We start from the raw sequence: 23,072 nt of genomic DNA on the forward strand, positions 1-23,072 counted from the left end.
TCAACTACACTAGTCCCACCTGCCTCTGTTTGGTCCATATCCCTCCAAACATGTTCTATCCATGTACCTGTCTAACTGTTTCAGTGTATTGTTGTTTCATTAATATGTGACCTCTGTTGCTCCTGCAAAACCGATAGTCCGCCAAGGCTCTGGATCCAAGGGTGCTGGAAAATTGGTGGTGTACCAGTACGATACTTTAAGCAGAAGGGGCGCAATAAGCAACTAGAAATTATAAATACATTATAGTTTGTCTCTTCAGCTATATTTTATTGATGGAGAGTAGGGACTATTTCAAATATTGGTCTTTTTTCCCTCTCCTCATTCCCAATACAAATCATATGATTGGACATTCCCAAGTACAGGAGAACAAGGCAAGAATTGGGGTGGCACAGTGGCTCAGCGACAGAGTTGCTGCCTTACAATGTCAGAGACCCTGATCCTGACTACAGATGTTGTCTGTATGGAGTTTGTACTTTCTCCCTGTAACCACGTGGGTTTTCTCTGGGTGCTCTGGTTTCCTCCCATATACAAGTTTGTAGGTTAATTGGCTTGGTAAAATTTGTAAGCTGTAAATTTTCCCTAGCGTGTAGGATAGTGCTAGCGCACGGGGTGGTCGCTGGTCGGCGCCGACCCGATGGGCTGAAGGGGCCTGTTTCCGCGCTGTATCTCACAGGGAAGTCTAACTTATACTCACAGTGGCACAAAATGTCAAGGAAAGCTGTAGAAGTACACGAGGTATAGGTGACAATTTCTGGCAATGTACGAGAGGGTCTGAACATACTTTACTGTTGCACCCCTTCATGAATGACATGGCACAGCAGAGCAAGCAATGCAACCTCCAACGCTGGACTGTACAATGTGAAGTTGAAAATAAAAATACCTTAACACAAACCTCTTGACATGGGTACTCATCTTGGGCTCGGATCGGGCACTGCCTGAAGGATTTATTGCAAGCGGAAGTTCCATCAGTGGATTGCGACCGTAGCGAAATATGTAGTTTTCGCAGTTCTCTACTCCAGGCAGCTACGATACAACATTACAAAAATCAACTCTGGGTTGCATTCATTTAACCAAGTCCCATTAAAAACGCATCACTGATGGCTTTTTGTTATGAATCACAAAAAAAACTCTAGAAGCATGCTTCAGAATAATTTGGGGGATTACATTTGGGTTTTCATGCTCAAAAACGCAAGGAACTGCAGAATTGGAAAATTTGAGTTAACTACGACCCCCCCCCCCCCCCCCCCCCCCAAAACAACCCCTCCTATTCTTCCCACACCCACTTTTCAACCCCCCACCCCCTTGTGCCCCACTTGCACATGTACCTATTGCGCCCCTCCCCTTCCACCTACATTCCTTCCCCAACTCACAACTCTTCCATCCTTTAATCTTGCATCTTCTATCTTTTCATCTCTGGTCTTTGTTAACCAATCTGCCAATCAAGAACCTTCTCACCGGTATCCAAAACCTGCCAACTTTTGTTCTGCCCTTCCTCTCGTCCAGCTTTCCTCCCCCTCCTCCCTCCAATCAGTGTGAAGACGGGTTCCAAACCAGAGATGCTACCTGACCCGCTTATAGTTATTCCAGCACTTTCTGCCTTTATTATAAGCCAGCAGCTGCAGTTCCTTGTTTCTACATCTCAATATACATGCTGTTGGGTTATAAGCTACCCAATCGGAATATGAGATGCTGTTCCTCCAGTTTGCGCTTGGCCACACTCTGGCAATGTAGGAAGCTCAGGATGGAAAGGTCAGTATGGGCATGGATTAGGAGGATAGTTTCATGCATCCAGCACAGCAGACTGAGTGTAACCCATGATCAGTGCTGGGCTGTTGGTTTGAGAGAGGACGTCAGAGGTTGGTTGGTTTGGTTGGTTTCGAATGTACTTGCAGAATTTTGCAGAAGCAGCAATAGTGTTGATATTTCTCCAATGTTTGGAGGTGCCTGTTGCAGGAAGTCCAAATTTCAGAAAAAGAAAGGAGGGCTGGGATCACAATTGTCTGTAATGGCCCTGTTCCACGATGCGCGTTCATTCAAGAGCTCTCCCGAGTTAAAACAAAAATCAAACTTGTGGTAAGCACGGAGAATGAACGTAGCGAGTATGTCGGAGCTCGGGGACGTCTCTTAGCGGCTCGTAACGCTAACGGCAGGTACTCGGGAAGACTCGCTAACGGCAGGTAAGCTCGGGAAGACTCGTGAAGATTTTACAACATGTTGAAAAATGTCCACGTGAGCCCCGAGTACCGACGAGCGGCCATTACCGTAAATCTCCGAATTCGAATCAGGGCAAACTCGGGAGAACTCTTTGAATGAACTCGCACAGTGGGACAGGGGTTTAAGGCCTTGTGCATTGAGCAACATCTGTGGTCTTGACCTCCATATACCCCTTTCCTTCTTTAAGGATTGAAAGCAATGTTTAAGAGGTGGCTCTGAAGAAACAGGGAGTGGCCCAAGTTTTCCTTTGTACTACAGAATCAGTTGCATGTTGTGGCCAAGCCTCTTCAAGAGTAGAAAAGTAACCATTTGTCAACATCTCTATAGTTAAATACGTTTCAGCATAGAACATGGAAAAAAACATTTCTTACAATTGATGAAAATGGGAAGAAGGTGCATTCTCGAGCTTTGAATATTTTGAACATTTATCATGCATTTGTAAAGTCCACATACCGATTCGGCTATCCTTGTGACTGCAGACACAGTCAAGCCAAAGAGGTCATCTCCCCGAAGGTAGTCTGGAAAGAGTTTCAGCATATTTGCATCTTTGCGGAGACGAGCTATGGGCTCCAGAAGTTTTTGCCACACCCCTGAAAGAGAAAAATGCAATTTCCATTGTCTAAATCGACTTTATATGGCATCTTTTTTTCCTCATTCAGTATTGTCAAGTTAAGCTTGTCGTGCTATTTAAATTCATACTTGAAATCCAAATTAATTTGCCCTTCAACAACAAATTTGGATTTTCTTTGAGTTTTAAAATAAGATATCATGATAAAGTTCACCACTAAAGTGAACTGAGCATTGATGTGATTAATATGTTCTCCCTGTGACTATGTGGGTTCCCACCAGGCGCATTATTTTCCTCCCACATCCCAAAGACTTGAAGGTGGTTGATTAATGGGTCTTTATAAATTGCTCCTCGGGTGAAGTCATGAGCAGAAATCCCGGACACACACACGTAATTAACGTAAATGGACTATTGATGGTCAGCAAATACTCGGTGGGCCGAGGAGACTGTTTCTGTGTTGTTTCTCTGTGACTGCACACAATACGATCAGTCTTGTGAATTGCTCAGCCTACCCAATTCAAGAACTGGGGTGTATGGTTGGCTGTAAGTCCAAATTCCATAGAATTAATGCCCCTCAGCTAGATGTAATGTTATTGAAATCTAAAAATGTAGCTTCTTAGGAGCATGCTTAAAGTACCTTTCAATCTGAAGCTGCCTATAATGGACTGTTTTTCAATCAAAATAAGTCCCGGATTGATGCACAGATAAATATTGTTTCCATCTCTTGATAAATAAAAAAACACACTGCAGAATGATACCTACTGTATTGAAATGCCAAAAAAACCTAAACATGATTCTCTTTATAAATATGTTTATCATGTATCTACGCACTGTAAATGGATCGATTGTAATCATGTATTGTCTTTCTACTGACTGGTTAGCACGCAACAATAGCTTTTCACTGTACCTCGGTACACGTGTCAATAAACTAAACTGAAATCAGTGCATTTGTGGTTTTAGTTTAATATTGTAAATCTGGTGAGATATACTTGGGTTCCTATTGAAATCTAGACTTAGAAATCAGTACAATTGCACGTTTAACAAGTATGTGAAACTATACGAAATTTAATAGTTTGGATCTAGTATGAAAGGATTGATACCACAGTGTTTTTCCTTACCTTTTGGAGAGCTTCCCGTTAAGACCAGATCCTCATGACCTTGTTCAATGACTCTCACCACAAATTCTGGAGCACTGTTTTTTTCCTCAATGGAGCACAGATACCGACTGCGTTTGTTGGAGTAACGCGTGCTCCAGTAAAACCGGCTTGCTTCATAGCCAACTGGATAGAGTGCTACCGAACTGTGGAAAGAATGCATCTGTTGCGGGAGGAGCTGTCCAATGGCATGGAAAATTAATCCTCCAACTCGAAATGTGTGGTTGCGTTCCCCTCGTTGTACAATGCTGGCCACTTGCTTCACTTCATCCCGTTGCACATAAACTCTCCTAAAGACGGCAAAATATGTCAACTCCTGCTCATGAGGTCCCTTTGGTTTGTGTAATGAGCAGAGCATGGTCTTGTCTTTGAAAAACATACATTGAGCTTTACTGGCACAGGTGAAGTGATAAATGTTGGTGCACCTTATACGATGACATGTACCAGTAGCTCCCATTTTATGACAGAAAACACATTTCATAGAAAGGCCTCGCCTCAAAGCCAACTCCACGTTAATCAAGCCACCAGCTTGTGTTTCATATACTTCTGTGGACCAGAGGGCACAGTTTAAGTGGATCCAGAGATCCAGATCAAGGTTCAGGAGTCTTGCTGCCCCATCAGTTGTTCCATCACCTTCTTCATGACATAAGCAACATCTTCTATAATCACGCGGCATAGGCTCAGGCCTTAATGATGTCCCGAGTTTGTTTAGAAGTTCATCTATCTCCTGTTCAGACACGAGCTTTAAATGTTCCTTAGGAATGACTATCTGAATTCTCCACTTTTTCCACTTCATCCCTTTCCACCTTTTAATGGGACGATTTCCATCCAAACCTCCATGCAGTGATCTTGGCCTAGGTTTCAGCTTCACCATCACCTTGAGATCTTCTGGCTTTGGATCTCGCTTGAACATTTGCAGGTTGGCTGGAGGGAAATAAACACTAGGGTTTGATATACAGACTGCATTCTCTTGAATCCGTGGAAGGCGATGGACATCTAAAGGGGAGGTGTTGTTGTTGTAATGATGGAATGTGTTTCGAGCCACATCCTTGGGTTGCTGCTCCGCCATAATAGATGGAACTGCCTGCTGGTTTAAAATAGACAATTGAACTTAAAGATAATTTATTCCAACTAGGGTCAAATAAGAGCAATAGTCAATCTTCCACAAGATATGTGCAAACTACTTTGAGGAAGAGCAGATTTAAAAACTATATAATTGACACATGGGCAAAAGCTTAAGACTAAACAACCTGAATGAGAACAATAAATTACATTGGATGACAATAATTTCCCTTCTCAGTATTTTCACTTAGGTTGCATTTATCCCAGACATCCAAGACATTTACATATAAATATAATGAAGGATAAACAATAGATCTACTATTAAGATCAAGAGTCATGTTGGCACAAACACAGTCACAAGCTCACATTGATGCAGCAGCCAGAAGACAAACCTACTTTCTGAGGCGATTGTCTTCATGACTTTTGCAAACTTCTACAGATGCACCATAGAAAGCGTACTGGCGGGTTGCATCGCAGCTTGATTTGGGAACTTGCAAGAAATCGCAGAGTTGTAGATACAATACAATACAATACGGGTTTATTCGTCACATTGCACATAAAGTGCAAGTGAAATGAATATGTCAGCAGCGATACAATGAGAAAGAACACACAATACACAATAAACATTTAACACAAACATCCACCACAGCATTCATCACTGTGGTGGAAGGCACAAAATTTGGCCAGTCCTCCTCCATTTCCCCCTCATGGTCGGGACCAGAGTCCAGAGCCAGTCCATAGCCAGCTCTTCCCCACCGGAGACCGCGGCTTCAAGATGGTGTAGGCCGCAGGCCGGCGGTCGAAGATTTAAAGTCCCCGACGCTCCGCAGCCAGAAGCACTGCAGACCGCAGGGAGGGCGGTCGAAGCTCCCCTCCAGGGGTGATGGTAAGCCCGCACCGGGCCCGCGGTAGAAGTAGGCCGCGGGCCGGCGGTGGAAGCTTCTTTTTCCCCCGGGTCCCCCACGCCGCGCCAGCTGGAGCTCTGCTGCCACGCTCTGCTGCTGCTTCAGGCAGCCGCGGGCAAACGAAACGGAGCGCTCCCCTCCGGCGAGCCCCAGCGAGGGCTTGCCCGCTCCACGCCGAGAGTCCACACTGCGCCCGCCGCTGAAGCCCCGGGCGTGTCTCCGGGAAAGTCCACGCCGATCCTTGCTGTTAGGCCACGGGGGAGACGACCTGGAAAAAGTTGCCTCTCCATGGAGGAGGCGGCCGAAGCGGTTTCCCTCTCACCCCCCACACAAAACAGACAAAGAAACATTAAAAACATACTAAAAATACAAAAAAAGTTGAAAAAAACAGACACGCTGCTGACAGGGCACCGGCTTGCAGCCCCCCCCCCCCCCTCTTCTTCCTGGTCCTTTCTAGCAGAAGTAAAGCTGGAAAGCACGTACCTGCAGGCTCAGTAACAGTTCCTTCCCTGTTATGCTTTTGAATGGTCCGTCCATAAACTAGGGTAGTCCAATTCACCTCTACCCCACTGCGGATATTTGGTTTTGTCTATGGAACTGATGCACTACAATGCCGAGATATATATTCTGCACTTTGTATCTACCTCTGTGCTCTACCTATTGTCCTTGAGTTTGACTTGATTGTATTTATGTATAGTATTATATGATCTGTTTGGATAACATACAAAGTAAAGCTTTTCACTGCACCTCAGTACATATGACAATAATAAACCTAAACCTAAAGTAAATATGACATTGATCCAAACTCTAGACTAGGTTTTTGTACATTCTTTCTACCCTCCTGAATTTGAAATGCTATTCATTGAATTTTGCTGCACTGTAAGGCTATGTTTGATCTCAAGAAAACTCTTATTAAATCCATGTAACCTATTCTCTTTAACATGGCCACAACACAACATTGATTCACTTATACGCATCTACACTTAGGGCAATCAATAGTAGCCAACTAATTTACCAACCATCACGTCTTTGGAATTTGGAAACCAAAAGATCCAGTTGAATGAAATTTCTGCCACTTAAATCTCAACTAAGTCATATCAAAATAACCTAAACCATTATATGAAAAGCAGAATTCTTTTTTCAAATATGTACATGATGTTAAGTTAAATTATTCTATCATCTGCCAGTGAAATTCAATGTAAATATAATTCTTCATGGATAGGTAACATTTTGGGACAGGATCCTTTTCAGAACTTTGTCTTTTTGTGTAAACCATCATCTGCAATTCCTTGTTTTTTATATCCATTCTTCAAGATTTTCTTCACTATGAAAGTTGATCTTGTACTATAAAGCATTTCAATACTTACATTGGTGAACCAATTTTTGTCATATTTGACCCATTACTTTATTCAGATTTATTCATATAAATTAACTTAAAATAAATATTACAGTATTTTAATATTAAAAGGCACCGATTCTGAATATGTATACTTATGAAAGTTTAAAATTTACCATTTTAAAACACTTATTCTGGAAACATTTTCTATTGATTACCTTTGAATCTGGAGTTTTTGCTTGTGTGGCCATTGCATACTGCACAAAGCAACTATTGCTGCAAAAAACAATATCAGTCTCTGCTTTGGCTATTCCATCTCTTGAGTCCTGAGGGAAGGAATGAAAGGTTTATGATAGTGTTTTGACAGAAATATATATAAATGTTCCCTCAAGAATTACAAAAACGACAATTCATGTCAAAATATAATCAATCAAAACAGTAATCACTATTTGGCAAGCATGCTTTGGCACTGTACATAATTATTAAATTTATGTACTCTAAACGGCATAAAGTACTATTGAGCTGTAACACTCTTACATGCAATGCAAATTGGCTCACAGGAGATACATAGGAAAGTACCACTATTTATAAAGCTGACAGAATGCTTAACTGTTTCATTGGAAAAGGTCTTTATGCCCCACTTGCAATTGTTAGTGTTTTATGCGGAATAAGTTTGGTACTTCATTTTAGGTTAAAAAATAATTGGCCAAACCAAATATAGATTAGCTCAGTTTAACAATTACGTGGTTACTTTAACCACAGAAGTTGGCACAATGGCACAGCGATAGAGTAGCTGCCTTACATTACCAGAGACATGGGTTTGATCCTGACTACGGGTGCTGTCTGCACAGAGTTGTATATTCTCCCTGTGACCGTATGGGTTTTCGCCAGGTGCTCTGGTTTCCTTTCACATTCCAAAGATGTGCAGGTTCGTACGTTAATTGGCTTCTGTAAATTGTCCCTAGTGTATTGAACGAGTGTACGGGGATTACATAGAAACATAGAAATTAGGTGCAGGAATAGGCCATTCGGCCCTTCGAGCCTGCACCGCCATTCAATATGATCATGGCTGATCATCCAACTCAGTATCCCGTACCTGCCTTCTCTCCATACCCTCTGATCCCCTTAGCCACAAGGGCCACATCTAACTTCCTCTTAAATATAGCCAATGAACTGGCCTCGACTACCCTCTGCGGCAGAGAGTTCCAGAGACTCACCACTCTCTGTGTGAACAAAGTTCTTCTCATCTCGGTTTTAAAGGATTTTCCCCTTATCCTTAAGCTGTGACCCCTTGTCCTGGACTTCCCCAACATCGGGAGCAATCTTCCTGCATCTAGCCTGTCCAACCCCTTAAGAATTTTGTAAGTTTCTATAAGATCCCCTCTCAATCTCCTAAATTCTAGAGAGTATAAACCAAGTCTATCCAGTCTTTCTTCATAAGACAGTCCTGACATCCCAGGAATCAGTCTGGTGAACCTTCTCTGCACTCCCTCTATGGCAATAATGTCCTTCCTCAGATTTGGAGACCAAAACTGTACGCAATACTCCAGGTGTGGTCTCACCAAGACCCTGTACAACTGCAGTAGAACCTCCCTGCTCCTATACTCAAATCCTTTTGCTATGAAAGCTAACATACCATTCGCTTTCTTCACTGCCTGCTGCACCTGCATGCCTACTTTCAATGACTGGTGTACCATGACACCCAGGTCTCGCTGCATCTCCCCTTTTCCTAGTCGGCCACCATTTAGATAATAGTCTGCTTTCCTGTTTTTGCCACCAAAATGGATAACCTCACATTTATCCACATTGCTGGTCGGCATGGACTCAGCAGGTCAAAAGGACTGTTTCCACTCCGTATATCTAAACTAAACACACATTGACACTAGTCATTGTGGACGGGATAGGCTCTAGGGCTTATTTTCATGCTGTATGCCTCTATGGCTTTTCCTCAAAGACATCAACTTCTGGGAAGTTTTATTGTGTACTTGACCAAATGGGACCCGTTGGGCCCCTTTCCCCCAACACAATAATCAACCACTCACCCGTTCCCCCAACGCAATAATCCACTACCCACCCGTTCCCCCAACGCAACCCGTTTGCACCACTCACCCGTTCCCCCAATGTAATATTCCACTACTCGCCCATAGCCCTGACGGGAGGCCTGGTCCCCAAACGCAACCCGTTGGGAGACGCATGCAGCATCACACACACACACACTAACCAGCACCACACACACACTAACTACCTCCCACACACACGCTAACTACCCCCCTTGATATTATATTAATATTATTAATTTGTTCCTTTTACACCATAACCGCCTTTCCACTGACGCATAGCCCCCAACTCGCAAGCGCATCTAGAGAGGGGGGGGTAGAGAGTGACGGCAGAGTGAGAAGGGGCAGAGACAGAGAGAGAGGGGAAGAGACAGAGAGGCGGGGGGGGGGTGGAGGAGCGGGAGGATGGGTGAGAGAGAGGGGGGGGCTGAGGGGGGAAAGGGGAGGGAGTGAGGGGGAGGTGGGGGGGAAGGGAGGGGGAGAGGGGAGTGGACGGGGGTAGGGGAGGGGGTGAAGGGATGGGGGCGGGGCTGGAGGGGAGGGGGAGGGGAGGGCAAGGGGGTGGAAGGGAGGGGGTGGATGGAAGGGGGTTTAGGGAAGGGGGGGGGGGGGACAAGGTGAGGGGGGGAAGTGAGGGGGAGAGGTGGGGGGAAGGGAGAGGGAGAGGGGGTGTGGAGGAGAGCAGGGGGGGGGGGGAGGGGGAGGTGGGGGGGAGAGAGGGGGGAGGGAGAGAGAGAGGGGGGAAGAGTGGGGAAGGAGCGGGAGAGGGGTAGGGAGATGGGGGGGGGGAGAGTAATAGGTAGAGGGGGTAGGGAGGGGGAGTGGGTGGAGAGAGAGGGGGAAGGGGTGGGAGATGAGGGGGTGTGGGGGAGAGGAGGAGGGGAGGAAGGGGGGAGTAGGGGTGAAGGGGGGGGAGAGGAAGGTGGTAGGAGGGGAGAGAGAGAGGAAAGGGGGGAGTAGGGAGTGGACGACGATGGGGAGAGAGGGAGAGGGAGAGGGCAGACTTGAACTCGGCGAGCGGGCGGCTCAGACGGGGCCGACTGCGAAAGGGCAGCGGGCCTCGGCTGCTCTCTGGACCTCGGGCGACGTGGAGAGCCTCGGCAACTCTCTGGCGTCACGATTCCCCGTGGCCAGGAGCACCTTCTTATCGCGCTGCCCTGCGCGATGATAACAGCCGCCATGTTCTACGATCGGGCGGGGGGAGACGGAGAGGATTCAAAAGCAAGCCGGTGGCCTCCGGTGAGCGGGCGGGTGACCTTCGGATCCGCAGAAGTTGCTTGTTCTTTCTGCGCCTTTTGAAGAACGGGGGGAGTGGTCATGGGGAACGAGGTGGGGGGGGAAGAGAGGAGAAGGGGGGTGGGGGGGGGGAGGGAAGGAGGAAGGGGGGGAGAGTGGGGGAGGTAGCGTAACTGGCTGCGCATTGAAAATCTGTGCAGCTGGTCGCGAGGAACAAAGGCATTGTGACAGCAGCTGGCCAGCGACGATATTTGAAAAAAAGTCTGCTGGGTGAACAATTTTAGTGAAAATATTGGGAAATAATTGACCAAATTTGCAGAGAAAAATGGATTGCTAAAATCATAAGGTAAATCGCTATTGCAATATGTAAAGATTTCCCCGTTTTGGCGTCTGGTTTTCAAGGAGATAGGTTTCAAAGGCAAAAATGACACACACACGAGGTTTAATAAGTATATGATATAGATGTTGATTTGATTTTAAAAATATAAGAGCAAATGATAAGGCATTGCAACACTCAAACAAATACAAAGATCAATTATTTAGTCCTGTCAACAGGTTTCAATGCTTGAATGCAGTATAAACAAACATGACGATCATATTGTCCCATTGGGAAAGAAGCCACACTATTTAATGTGTTATCAGATAATTCACTATACGCTAAACTCCAACAATCACTTTCAGTTTGCTTTTTTTAAACACAGATCAGTAGAATACATTGAGAGGCTCTTTGGCCCATCATTTCTGTACTGACTAATGATACAAATCTAAAGTAATCCTATCTGCCTGCACGTCATCCCTCTCCCTCTTTTTTCTGCCTGTTCATATGTCTGTCGTCTAGGCAGCGTCACAAAGCCTATATGACAGACACAACTCATTCATGTCAAACTGCTTAACCAAGCTATTTGCCCTTGCTTATGGGGCCTGGGAAACAAATGTCTTAAAGAGATGAAGGGTGTGTGAGGTATCTTGGACATTGGTGGGAAGGGATTGGTCCAGGGTGGAAATGATGGAGTTGAGGTACATGGAAATTAATTCAATAGGACAGGAACAGGCAGAAAAAATGGGACTGACAGGACAGGTGTGTTTATGGATTTTGGGGAGAAGGTAAAAACGGGCTGTACGGGGCTGGGGAACTGTAAGGTTAGAGGCTGTGGAGGGCAGACAGCCAGAAATGATAAAATCGGAGATAGTCTGTGGTCCAAGGGCGAGTCGGAGGAGGTGTCCGAGAGTTGGCACCTGGCCTCAGCGTGGTAGATGTCAGCTTGCCAGACTATCACGGCGGCGGGTTTGATGTCAGGGTTGCTGCAGAGTGAGTGGAGGGCCCTACATTCAGACGGGGGTGAGGTTAGAGTAGGTAAGGGGAATGGAAAAGTTGAGACAGTTCATGTCATGCCGGTAGTTAGGAAATGAAAAGGTCTACAGAGGGAAGAATGCCGCCTGTATGTCTGTTTATTTTTCTCTTCAGCTCCTCTTTAGTTTTTCCATCTTCTAATCCTAATTTGCCGTCTAATGTAAATTAATGTTCTTTAGTTATCGCCCTTGTTCACCCTATCTGCACCTCTCACATTCTGCATAATTCACCCCTCCCCAGTCTCCCTTGTATCAAAAATAACTTCTAGCCTCTTTTCTCATTGCTATAATTCTCCATTCCTCAAACAGCTCCACTACAATTTCTCTCTTGCTCTCAGGATTGAAAACTTTGATTAATATCTATCAATAGCTTTGCTATGTTATCCCATTATGTGCATGCAGTCACTTGTGTGTCAAATGTTATATTGTCATATTTTTTGAGCACCGCTTTATCCAAAAATAAGTACTTTTATTAACCAAATATTGCTACATCCCATTGATTAAAATTAATCCATTAATAGTGGAGAGTAAGACTAAAGTGTGTGTTGTAAGTCTGCAGTAAATATGGCTTGCTGCATAAAATAACATACCTGCTTATTAAAGGGAAGATCTGTGAGTGTCTTCCGTACACCATTACCCAGCACTACAACATCACAGTGACGGCACCATTGGGGTTTTGTGTTGGCGGACATGACTGTTCGATTATCGACTTTGAGTGCCACTGTGCCTGCTGAGGGAAGGCAATTGGATGAAAACAAATTAGCACAAGCCATCTCCCGTGCACTTACCAACACTCCCTGAACTTCAGAGATCACTGAAAACTGTCAGATGTTTATTTCAGAAAAGGACTTACCTGAAATGCACTGAACCCATTTCCCTAGTGGGTAAATTAGGTAAATCTAAGATATGACATTGTAGAACATTTCATTGTACATGCGATCCACATGACTTAAAACGGTTTATTTTCTCCACACGTTTTAATGGTCAGTTTGTTTATTCATTTTCTAAAAGAGTAAAGTCATGCATTGTACACGGCAGAAAATATCTCAATATTTCTTAAACTGGTTTTCTCAGGGAGTTTACAAAACAAAGGAAATAAAAGCACAATTGCTATAAATCTATTATACAATTCCTAAATCGTTCAGCATGTGTAGAGATGGTCGGCATGGACTTGGTGGGCCAAAGGGCCCGGTTCCATTCTGTATCTCTAAACTAAAGTAAAACAGTACCAACAATGTTAAATACACCATGAGATTAATCAAATACATTTACCATGGTGAGGAATCATATATGGAAGGCTTGAAGGTCCAGCAGGTCTCATAATCTTGACAGGGCCAGTAAATCCAGGGTGGGATGCTTGAGCCATGTGTGGTGGTCTAGTTTCAAATGTATGATTAAACTTGTATGGATTCATCAAAGGCATTGCTGATGGTTCAGGTCCACTGCTGACTTCATAACTGTTGGGAACTTTAACACGCAGGAGATCAGCCACTGCTGCCACAACACCACTGATGTCCTAATTTTGGAGAAATAATTTTATTAGATACTAGACCTAGGGGGACCCATTGCGTCCCATCCCCTCGATGTGCGGTTACGGGGGCTGCGGCATCACTAACCGCCCCCCCACACACGGGGGAGGGGGGGGGGGGGGAGAGGGGGGGGGGGGGGGGGGAAGGGGGGAGAGGGGGGGGGGAGGGAGGACAGGGGGGAGGGGGGGGAGGAAGGGGGGGGGCGGGGGTGTGGAGGAAGGGGGAGGGGGGGGAGGGGGAGGGAGAGAGGGGCTGGAGGGGGGAGGGGGGGGTGGGGGGGGGGGTGGGGGCGAGGGGGGGGGGTGGGGGGGAGGGGGGGGGCGGTGGGAGGAGGAGGGGGCAGAGGGAGGGGGGGGAAAGGTGGGAAGGGGAGAGGGCGGGGAGGGGGGGAGGGGAGGGGGGCAGAGGGGAGGGGGGGAAGAGGGGAAGGGGAGAGAGAGGAGAGAGGGGAGGGGAGGAGGAGTAGAGTCGAGAGAGGAGGGAGAGAGAGAGAGGTGGGGGAGAGGTGGAGGGAGGGGTGAGGAGGAAGGGAGCCGGGCGAGCGAGCGGGCTGCGAAAAGCGGAGAGAGTCCGGGGAGAGAGAGAGATAGCTGTACTCCAGGGCCCGACTCTAGTACAAAGCTTTCGGCAGCACTCGGGAGTTGTCGGGAAAGCCATGCGTCGACCTCGACATCTCTCGGGTTCTCTCGAGAAACACGAGTTGAGGCGCGAGCGTACTGCGTGTCACTCTTTGCGACGTCATCACTCGGGTGTTGGGCTGTGGGCGGGGCTGGGCGTTGCGCTGCGGACGGCCGAGTGCTTGTCGACTGTGAGTCGGGAGGCGACAAAATGACTGAGAATCCAGGGGGGGGTTTAACGTAACTCGTCATTGGCTTCGATCCAGAGTCCCGGAGGGGGGAGCTAAATTTCTTGATGAGCAACGAATGCTTTTGCCAATTTTACCACCTAATGTTATTGAGGATCATTGGAACGAAAAAGAGTAGAGAAATCTGGTTCTAGATTTTAAAACAACTTTCATGGATGTATGGGATGTTGAGGAAGTATCTTTACTTTGGAACCAGTATAAAGTTTACCATTCAGACAGAAAACAGGAAATATAAAAAATATTAAATCAAATATATACTTATAACACTGCCTCACCTCAGCTGCAGTTGGTGTCAATGTTAGTGCTACAGACACAAAGCCAATTTTAGGTCCATTTTGGGACTGTGCAAATTGATTTTTAAAATACAAAGATGAACCCATATTTCCAAAGGTCGGCTCTATCTTAACTTCACTCCGTCTAGCTTCTGAACCTGAAAACAGAACAAATATGGAAAATCTTGTGAGAAGAATCTCATTGCCCACACTACGCACGGCTATTTTATTGAGGGGTGGGGGGGGAAAAGGGAAATAAATAAATAGGTTTCATGTAAATACTACTATTCAATAGAATTATCACCACATTTCAAGGGTTTTAGAAACAGTCACATTTCTATGAAGTGATGTTAATACAGAACAGAATGTATTTATTGTTCAACTTGATTTCAAATTTAGATAAAGATAATAAAACTTCCAACATCCATTCTGTTAACTTCTGAAAGGACTGATCGCCCATATTGTTCTCAGTCAAAATCAAATTGAATCAAAGTAACTACAGAGCAAGTAGATCCATTACAGGAGCAGTCTGCTCCAAGAAGCAGAACTCAGAATAAGTTCTGCTCTAGATGCAAACAACTTTCATTTGATTTTGTCTTTGCGTCTAAAGTCAGTATATTTCAAACAGGAATCTAATAATGTCACTTGATTTACATAAACCAATATTTTCTGAAAAAAAAGAGCATCACTCAAACAATTTTCAAATAATCTACATTTTCACGCACAATTTCATTTTCTTGTTTGGCTTCATCTGAAACCATTTATTTCATAACATTTTAGATATTATAGATGATCACAAATTCTCTCTTCCTCTTAAGGCTATCAATCAGCTTGATATTTTCAAAGTACCCCCATTTCTTATAATTGTTGTTGAAATAGCTCACAGCAACAAGATGATCTTTGTGTAAATATCACCCAATATAGACATTTTCAGAATCCAGAATCTAATTATCTGGGTGCTTCCTATGCCAAGATTATGTGGCAAGTGTGAGGATAGACTGGAGAGTTATTGCTGCATGCATTTTGGCAGAATATTTTTTACCCACAATGTGCCTTAAAGAAAGGATAAAATTAAGATACAGCTTATCAAATCAATCATAACCAACACATGAGAGGATGATGCAATGTTTCGGTCCGAATGTCGACAATTCCTTCCTCTCCCTACAGATGCTGCTCAACCTGCTCAGTTCCTCCAGCAGACTGTTTGCTGCTCCAAATTCTGCAATCTCTTTTGCTTTCCACATTCAAGGTATTCCTTTGCAACAGGAAATTTGGGAATTTTTTATTCCACTTTCTCTACAGCAGTAACACTATATTCTCTCTTTATTACTTCCTGATGTATTGTATAATCTGCCTGGAAAGCATGCAAAGTTTTTCACTGTATCTCAGTGCACGTGACAATAATAAACCAATACCGACGAGTCACCAAATCATTTATATGGAAATCAGTTTAATCTGCAATATTGACCAGCCATGACAGAAATACTGAACCCAGGTGCCAAATAACACTTCTTCAAGATCAATGAAATCAATTAGATGAAGTTGTTCATGAGTTGAAGAGTAGATATAATTTCTCAATTGAATTTTTATTACGCCTAGCCATCTATAGACTGTCAATGTGATGTCAATGGATAATTATATTTTATGTGACATACTTGATGAGAGGACCAATCATGTTTGATCAGGCATTTTTTTTTTTTTAAACAATAAAGAATGTTTCCAATATTATTCCACAGGTGCCCAATAACTCAGATGATGGTGCAGGCTCTTCATTTCAAAGAGGTTTATAATCATTAATACTATTGACTATTAGCCTCTTACCTTTGCCAATGGAACTTGGAAGCATGGGAATGACTGGGGATGGAGCTGGTTCTGGCGGCTCTTCTTTCACTAAGGATAGATCAGGATATCTGTTGATCTCCTTGCCCACCACACATTCAGGAGATGATGATGCTACAAAGCTATCCGGGGAATCACGGTCATCATCACCGCAATGGTCTTGCCCTCTGTAAGAAATATTGTGTTTTGTTTTTTAAAACATAGAGTGTAATCAAGTAGTTAAAAATGCACAGCAAGTCTCTGTTCATTAGCAATTTTTCTATTTTAATGTTTAGCCAGAAGGCAATAAGGGCAGCACAATGGTGCAGCAGTAGAGTTGTTGCCTGACAGCGCCAGCGACCGGGTTCGATCCTGACTACAGGTGTTGTCTGTACGGAGTTTGTACGTTCTCCCTATGACCACGCGGATTTTCGACGGGTACTCGGGTTTCCTCCCACACTCCAAAGACGTACAGGTTTGTAGGTTAATTGGCTTTGCTCAAATTGTAAATTGTCCCTAGTGTGTAAGATAGTGCTCGTGTACGGGGATCACAGGTCGGTGTGGACTCGGTGGGCCTGTTTCCTCGCTGTATCTCTAAAGTCTAAAGTAGTTTTAACATATATTAGGGGTAAACATTTTATTAAGATGAGGGTAATTGGAGAAATATAAGCATTTCAGTAACAAGACGAACAACCAGGTATATCTATTCCTCTAAAAAATAAAATACAATAAAAAATACTACCATAAATTTTTATAAATGAAATGCCAAACCTTAGTTCCTCATGATTGTTGTGAGGCGGAGTTGGTAAGGAGGCAGGAACATCTACTGTTTTCGGTCCATGGGCCAAAGCTCTTGCTAATAAATCATCCTCAGGTCTAAAAGGTAGCTGGTATTGTTTCGGCCCAAGGCTCTTGGTGACTGAAAATAAAAGATATATTTGTGAAGCAATTTGATTTAAAGGTCTAAAAGAATAACAAATAGTTTAAGCAAACTACCAAAGAAAGAATTATAAAAGCGCACAACCTTGTGAGCCAATAACCAGACCGCAGAATCACAGCAATATTCCCCTTCAAAATAATTCTACACGTTGTGGTTTATGATTTAATAAACAATGTGAACATTGCAGTTCTCCCTACCATCATGATGTCCAATTATTCCTGGCTTTCCAGAAAGCTCCTCAGTGGTAGCAAAACCATTCACCATCTTCTGTCTAGCCACAGGTGGTGGTGTAGGAGGCAAGGAAGCTGGTGGGGTGGGAGGATTGCTTAGGTTGTTCTGTTGTGTCAAAACAAACAAAAAATAAACTGCTACTGTCTTTACTAAAAAACAAAGTTATTTTAAAAGATCAACCTATTGACATAAATAGGTTGTTTCCTGTACAATTTGATATGTGTTTGAAGGCAAGTTTACCTGAGACAACACCATCTTTTATACTTGCAAAATAATGAATAAATAAGCTGAAAGAACACCAATAATTAAAACTGATTCACTTTGGTTTCATGCACCATATCTGAAGTCCTCCTGTTACTTTGGTGTGCAATTGCTTTGTGGTGATCAGTGAGATGCCAGATACTGACATTTTACATTCAGTAGGGAAATTACTATCACATACTGTAAGACTTTGATTATGGAGGAAACTTTAAAACAACAGCTTATGGTGGCAGCTGGCCCGTCTTCTAACATTACCTCAAAGTTGAACTTGAGAAGAGAAAGGGAGAACACCTAATGTTGGAAGATCAATGTAAATATTGCACAAACAAGATCTGAAAACTCAGATTTTCAAAGGAAATGTAATTTGCATTTTACATGCAAGTAATTTTTGAAAGTGACACCATTTTTAGAAAAGATTGAGTTTGAAGGTCAAAACATCGGGCCAAATATCTGCATGAACCCATGTAGGGGGAATGTCAAGGCCTACTCGGGTCTTGTCTGTGCATGAAGTCAGATGATGTGTTTATTATGGTGACGGGCACGAACGTTGGAGAATTCGGGGAGTGGGAAAACTATGGAACAAATTGCCAACAAAAAAGATTAGATGTTTTAGCTGATTTAAAATGTGGATGAAACCCCAGGACCTAATGGGACATATTTCCAGGACTACATGAGAGGCAAATGAAGTTATTGCTTGTGCTCTAATGGCAATCTTTAAATCTTTGCTGACCACAGAAGAGGTGCCAGATGTCTGGAAGATAGTGACACTGTCTTTGGGAATAATATTTTACCCATAGTTACATCTGAACAGATACATTCATGTTTGTTTTAGCCCTTAAAGTTATAATTATTTAAAGTCACAACCGTTTTACACAACACATACCTTGTAAATCAATTGAGAGTAATAATCTGGGACACTGTCGAGAGTAGCACTTCCAAAAGAACCGGTTAGCAAATTATCACCATTTAACTGTCCACTACCATAGGGAGGGAAGTAAGCAAAGTTCACACTGATTGTTGGCTCCAGTAATGGGAGAAGAGTCAGTTGCTGAGAGAAAAGAAAGCAAAACATAAAGGTAACATCATTATGTTCAGACATTTGTTTTATAGCCCTGTTTTATGATTTGGATTTTTCCCCTCAAGATTTTGTTCTTGCTGTATTATGAACAAGACACCTCAAATTATTTATCAATTCATCACATTGGAATTAGACGACTGGTGTTTCATTTCATATACAAAATAAAGTATTTAGAATCAAATCTAAAGTTTAATTGAAGAACTTTGGGAGGAGGAGGGTGGTTGGGGACAGGGGGAAATCTATTTAAATTATCTCTTCAGAGTCCATCCATTCTTTTTTCTATCAGAACTATCAATCATGGCATTCATATTTTTAAAGATCTATCCTTGATAGTAAATCTATTATTAATTGTACACCCAGTGAATTGCAATCAATTAAAGCAATTCCAAAATGTCTTAGATTATGTAACGGTTCCTATAGATCAAAGGGTAGCACTGTCAACTGAAGGCAGCACTATGGATGGCACAGCAGTTAGTGTTGGTGCCTAACAGCTCCATGGTGTTACTGAAAGACAGAGTAGGTACAAAAGGCTCACTCTTGCTTCTTCAAATATGTTCTCACCAGCAAAAACTGCCACTGCACTGTTCAAGGTACACCAATGAATAAAATGGGTGTTTTTGCAGACATATTTGCACTGTGAAAGAAAGATATCTGCACCAACTTAATAGCCAGATCCCTTTACCATGTGACAACTGGAGATAGATTTTCCTTTCTATGAACATACGTAGTTAAAAGGAAAATCTGGAAAAGGTAGCAAGAAATGCCTACCTGCTTTAACTGGTTCATTAGAACATCAGTATTCGAATAAATTGCGTGCCTCTCTTCCTCATCTTTTCTTCGCTTTTTATAACGTGATGCTGTCTTCTCAGCTGTTTTCTGTGATCGTTTATTTTTTGGCCGCTTCTTTTCTTCCTCTGAATCGTTCCTTTGCAACTGAATCATCTTTCCATCAAAGGCATATGCACTTGGCGGACTCTGCATTCAAACATAGCACAGTAGCTAATTTTTTCCTTCTTAAGTGCAGAAGCATTTTATCATAAAATACGAATTAAAATGAAATATGTACTGCTTAATGTGACCTAAATCCTAAACCCAATCCTACAGAGGTTCAATATTAGTGAAGTTTGGTCTCAAACTATCCAGTAAATTGGTTAATTCTTTCCTTAATCCAACACAAACCAAATATTTTTCTTCATGCTGTTGTTTCTCTTCCATGCAAAACATAACCAGCAACTCCTATATGGAGTCATTGCCATTGCCAATAAGAATGCCGCTGGGAATTTTAGGTCACTAAAAGCACCTTTAGATAGAAATTTGGTCATGCACGATTACAAGACTGAAACACAGCTCTTTTCAATTAAAAAATAAACCCAATGTTGCTAATAGGTGATGGATTTGTTAGAATTGATGCACTACAATGCACTACAATGCTGACAACTATATTCTGCTCTTTATATCTTCCCCTTTGCTCTATCTATTGTACCCTACATATTGTATCATATTTATGTACAGTATATCTGATCCGTTTGGATAGCACGCAAAACTAAAATTTTCGTTGTACCTTGGTACATGTAATAAACAAAATCTTCCCAATTCATTGTTGCATAAGTTGATCAGAAATCAATATTATGGACAGTTTTTAGCCAGTGCAAAATCTCTTTAAAACAAATGTTTAATTTAAATGGATTCAGGTCATCTCAACACGGTCAAATGATTCGGACAAGACCAATTGCACTCAATTAGTGTGTGCAAATGTTTGGTCTCTTTTTTACTTTAACCATTCTCTCCCTTATTAACAATGTCAACATAAAATAATTTCCAAATGATTTCATTAATTCATTTACTTCATGTTAGAGTAAATGAAACTTCATGATCAGGAAAAGAAAATCTCTAAAAATGAATACAATTTATACCATACTTATTAGTACAATCAAAAACACACTGCTAAAAAGGGATGTTGTTAATTGTTGTTAAGTAATCAATTATTGTACATTAAATATGTACAAAACAAATTTAAAAGTCTAAATGAAGCAACATATTTTGTAATGATGGCAGTTTAGGATTTGACTCTAGTTGCAAAATTAAAGTTTAATAAAATGAATAAAGCAGAATATAACACATGGGGTGGCAGCTTTTTTTACATGATAGATGGTAGGAACGAGTTGGTAGTTGAGGCAGGTACTATCATAACTTTTAAAAAACATTAGAACAGGTACATGGATAGGAGATTTAGAAGGATATGGGCCAAACGCATGCAGCTTAGACTAGTGTAAATGGGGCATGTTGGTCGGCATGGGCAAGTTGGGCCAAGGGGCCTTTTCCACACTGTGTGTGTCTATGACTACATAAAGAACACAATTCTTGCTGGGAATTACATACTTGGAAAATAAGGTGACAGTCAGACATACCTGCCCCTCAAATTTGGTCTGCTTCTTTACCAATCTGTTTTCCATACTCGATTCATCGTCAGATTTTTCTTCATATCTCTGGGGAGCAGATGGTGGGGGATTTTTATTTTTCAGAAGATGTTTCAGTAGCTCATTCCCTGATTCTTGCTTTGACGCTGGTATGTTCGCTCCAGCTGCTGGACTGTGAGACAAAACCGCAGGCTGTTGAATGCTGATTTTCTCCTCCAACTTCACTGGGTTCTGTGCTTCCATCTTGTGTGGTACGTGCTGACGGCACTCTGTGGCTTCTGTCTGTTCCACCTTCACCAAGTTTGGCCTGGCAGCTTTATTGGATGGACAGTGTTCTGTTTCAGAGGGGGGACATGCCTGCTGTACCACCATTCTCTGTGGTACATTAACATTGGAAGAAAGCTGCCGTTCAAGCTCAGATGGAGGTTGATGGTCACTTGAATTACCAGCTAATTCTCCATTATCATTCTCACCTTGATTATATACAAAATCACCAGGTAGATTAATAGCTGCATTAGCAGGGTCAGCAACAATGGGTGTAGTTGGTGCAGTAATGTCAGAATGAGGAGTAGATGGTGTCCTCGCACACTCATCTTCGTCATCCTTCTTTTTCTTTCTATTTCTACGCTTCTTTCCTTTTTCCTCTGGTATAATATTGGAATAACGTTGTATGAGTGATTGGCCTGTGCCTGGGTAATTGCTTGGCAATTGCATTCCACCTTCTAGACCAAATTGACCTCCATCAACTTTCCCATGAGATCCAACAGGCATAGCTGGTCCAAATAGAGGGCGAGGTAGGTTCTGAGGAAAACCAAGACTAGATGGTACCTGGTTCATTGGGTGAATAGGTGGGCACCCACCCGGGACTGCATTGGCTTCAGGCTCAAACCCTGCCATCCCCATCGGCCTGTTGTCACCGCACTGCATAAAAGGCGATGGAGGAGGTGAATTCATGAATTGTGGAAGAAGATTCTGTTGCTGGGGAGGAATATGTCCCATCTGCTGCGGTGGTCTTTGAGATTGCATGAAATCACAAGGCAACTCAGAATTAAAATATGGCATTTGCGAAAGGGAGGGTGTGTTCAAATCAGAGAGCCCCTGCTGCTGCTGCTGTTCCATCTCCATCCGCTTCTGCATTGCGCGGTGACGTTCAACTTCCTTCATAAGCTGGATGCGCTGGCGCTCCTGCTGCTCTCGTAAACGCTCCCTCCGTTCCCTCTCCTGAAAGCTTTCACTGAATGGGTTGTTGTCATCAAATTCAACGCGTGGTGGCACGTTGGACTGCTGATTTGTTGTGACCGATGCCGCCGCTTGTGTAGATGGGGTGTTTGGCATTGGCAACTGAGGTGGTGCAGGCTGCTGCATCCGATGGGTGCCCATGGGAATGGGGGGAGGGGGAGCTGCATTAGGATTGCAAGACTTCCACTGAGGAGCAGTAGCCATTCGGTTACTGGCTGGTTGTGGAGGAACAGGCTGCTGCATTTGTTGTCTGGATTGCTGCTGTGGCATCATTGGGAAATTCTGCTGCGTAACTGAAGATGGAGTCCCACTCTGAATGGGCGGAAGCTGTGCTGATCCAGCAGGCATCATGGTGGATGATAGCATTGAACATTGTTGCTGCTGCTTTATCCGGTACTCTTCCATAAGTTCTGAATGTTCCTTTTGCTGTTTTCGAATCTAAAAGACAAAATTCATTCATCAATTGTTTGTTTCATCAGAAATTTGCTATGTTGTCTCTCTTGGACTGTTTGAATGTCTATAATATTCCCAATGTTGAGA

The 23,072-nt window shown here is 43.3% G+C and overlaps 1 protein-coding gene across 10 annotated transcripts in view; it reads right to left on the reverse strand.

Moving 5' to 3' along the window:
- kmt2ca (lysine (K)-specific methyltransferase 2Ca) overlaps window positions 1-23,072 on the reverse strand; it is a 342,802-nt gene that overhangs the window by 13,281 nt on the left and 306,449 nt on the right. For 7 of the 10 annotated variants that reach the window (XM_055664102.1, XM_055664129.1, XM_055664136.1 and 4 more), the window contains 13 exons: window positions 21,285-22,970; window positions 19,645-19,851; window positions 18,682-18,846; window positions 17,504-17,642; window positions 17,138-17,285; window positions 16,370-16,554; window positions 14,552-14,706; window positions 13,155-13,398; window positions 12,473-12,612; window positions 7,458-7,565; window positions 3,901-5,023; window positions 2,668-2,804; window positions 881-1,023 (listed from right to left, as the gene is read on the reverse strand). In XM_055664102.1, the coding sequence (XP_055520077.1) occupies window positions 881-1,023; window positions 2,668-2,804; window positions 3,901-5,023; window positions 7,458-7,565; window positions 12,473-12,612; window positions 13,155-13,398; window positions 14,552-14,706; window positions 16,370-16,554; window positions 17,138-17,285; window positions 17,504-17,642; window positions 18,682-18,846; window positions 19,645-19,851; window positions 21,285-22,970 (4,580 nt within the window). The remainder of the gene's footprint in view (window positions 1-880; window positions 1,024-2,667; window positions 2,805-3,900; window positions 5,024-7,457; window positions 7,566-12,472; window positions 12,613-13,154; window positions 13,399-14,551; window positions 14,707-16,369; window positions 16,555-17,137; window positions 17,286-17,503; window positions 17,643-18,681; window positions 18,847-19,644; window positions 19,852-21,284; window positions 22,971-23,072) is intronic. The other 3 variants (XM_055664121.1, XM_055664078.1, XM_055664069.1) reach the window with 2 other exon arrangements.

This window comes from Leucoraja erinacea, chromosome 2 (assembly GCF_028641065.1).
Source record: "Leucoraja erinacea ecotype New England chromosome 2, Leri_hhj_1, whole genome shotgun sequence".
Lineage (NCBI taxonomy): Eukaryota > Metazoa > Chordata > Chondrichthyes > Rajiformes > Rajidae > Leucoraja > Leucoraja erinaceus.